This window comes from Austrofundulus limnaeus, unplaced genomic scaffold (assembly GCF_001266775.1).
Source record: "Austrofundulus limnaeus strain Quisiro unplaced genomic scaffold, Austrofundulus_limnaeus-1.0 Scaffold113, whole genome shotgun sequence".
Classification (NCBI taxonomy): Eukaryota; Metazoa; Chordata; class Actinopteri; order Cyprinodontiformes; family Rivulidae; genus Austrofundulus; species Austrofundulus limnaeus.
The window spans coordinates 230355-232520 of NW_013952515.1; the positions used below are offsets into that span (position 1 = coordinate 230355).

General features: G+C 41.2%; 1 protein-coding gene across 2 annotated transcripts in view; it reads left to right on the forward strand.

The window, feature by feature from the left end:
* Positions 1-402: 402 nt before the first annotated feature.
* Positions 403-2166, forward strand: part of lrp8 (low density lipoprotein receptor-related protein 8, apolipoprotein e receptor) — a gene marked incomplete at its 5' end in the record, with an annotated part of 227372 nt that continues 225608 nt past the window's right edge. For both annotated transcript variants that reach the window (XM_014014271.1, XM_014014272.1), the window contains 1 exon segment: positions 403-528. In XM_014014271.1, the coding sequence (XP_013869725.1) occupies positions 403-528 (126 nt within the window).

Genomic DNA, 2166 nt, shown 5'->3' on the forward strand with positions numbered 1-2166 from the left:
TTTTTATTTCTGCTGCAGTTTAATTACAGAAAAAACAGCCCAAACAGAGGGTTGAAGTGGCAGCACTGCATTAATGGTAGAACTGAAACAACAGGGTTTATGAGCAGGTTGTGATGCAGTCATTTCACAACAACAGTGTCTTGGGTTGGCAGATTATAACAGAAACATGCAGAGTGGTTTGTAAAAAAGTGAACCTCCTGAAGTTCTGTTTCCATTCATTCTGAAACTGTGTGCACTTTTGTAGTGAAACTGTCAAAGTGTAGAAACCAGTTTGTTTATTGTCTTGTTTTGAGTTTTCACTCTGGATTACTGAGATGCATCCAGCACACATGGCTAATCTACGTTTCGGCTACTAAGTGAGCCATAAATTCCCTGTCTGATTGTTGTTTTCTGCCACCACAGGAACCCACGCCGGGTCCGAGTGCGAGGCTGGACAGTTTCGGTGCAACAACGGCCGGTGCATCCCAACTCTTTGGATTTGTGACGATGATGACGACTGTGCTGACAGCAGCGATGAGGAGAACTGTCGTAAGTAACTCGGACAGATTATCATCCTTGTAATCAGACATAAAGAACAGGGGGGTTGTCCTGATCTATACTGAACGGTTCAGTTTGAAAGAGTTTACTCCAGGAGTTTTGCAGATGTGTTGATGTGTTTGTCTTAAATGCGGGTCCACAGCCAACGTAAACAGGCTGAATTTGTCAACGGGCTGTAGTCTGTTTAGGTACGCAGATGTGGCCGATAAGTTTAACTTTTGATCTGTGTTTTGTCATGTTAGATGTTTCTGTAAGTAAACAAACAGGTGGTTGCTGACATTTGGTCACGTTTTTCTTATAAGTTGTAAATTTAAGCACACATTAACCATAAATGAGAGAAATATATCATGATTTAGTTCTATGATTTGTGTTGTCCAGTCTTCATGACATTGCAAAGAGTASGTTTTAAGTTTGGAGTTTGAGTTTGTAGGTGAATGGGTTAAAATGCACGTCACAGTCAGCCGTTTATGTTCACACAGTAACTTTTAATTGAACTAAGAACCAGAACAAGCTCCTTATACGGTTTTAACTTTTGGAATCACTGTTCCAGCTGTTAACTGCTGATCCTGGATCAAAGTCACATGGCCGGTGGAATTCCTCGTTTCACTTCACATTTCTCAATAATCTGACGCCGGCAGAACTCTGTCGACACTTTACTCGCYGCGGCTGTGCGGACTCCGTGTCAGTGGTGTGATTTGAAAATGTGATATTTACATCAGAAAGAAGTAAAGCTCGCGCAGCGCGGCAGCTTTACAGATCATAATCAAATTGCGGTGTGTGTCACAAAGCTTCATGCTGAGAAACGGAGTCCGCTTTAATGCAATTGTCTCAAAACGACTGCCTTTTATTGTCTCTGTGGGTTGTTTGTGACTAACGTTTGAAGTGGTAGATTGCATAAAATACCGTACATTATGGTTTTGTGTTTCAGTAAAGTATAAAGGAAAGAGAGTCTAAACTTTTCTTTGAACCTCTAGATCAGGGGTGTCAAACTCATTTTCACCGAGGGCCACGTGAGCGTCGAAGGGCCGCTCGTATTGAACTTTGATGTTTCATGTTTAACTTTGACTAAACAGAGTTTTAACACGTCCTCTTTTAAACACTGATAAGAACTAAGTGTAYGACTGACTAAATCTGTAATAAATACAGAAACATTATTAAAAGCAGTGCTGGCTCTAGCCATTTTGGTGCCCTAGGCGAGTCGAAGCGCAACCCCCACCGAACTATGTCCCAACCACCCCAATTTGAACCCCTAAAAACAAGTTTGACAGTGAAAGGTACTATGGTAAACTTAGGTTTATTTGTCACCCCCCCCCCCCCTGAGTGCAAGTTGTATGGATTTTTTGCAAAATTTGTGGATATTTGAGGCTTTTTATACAGGTAAATGTACGAAGAGGTTCACATGTATGGCACAACAAAATACAGACTTGTCAGTGTGCATTGCCAATGCAATGCACACTATTGTGATTCATTTCTCATCCAAGTAATCTCCACTTTGGCATGCTTCTCCTCCTGCATACTTTGTCCTAGAGCTGCCATTGTAATTAATACAGTATTTGTAAAGCTCCTGTGCCAAATGATGGCTATGACCTTTGGTGCCTGTACAACTTATGTTTTTGGAAATATTAATGT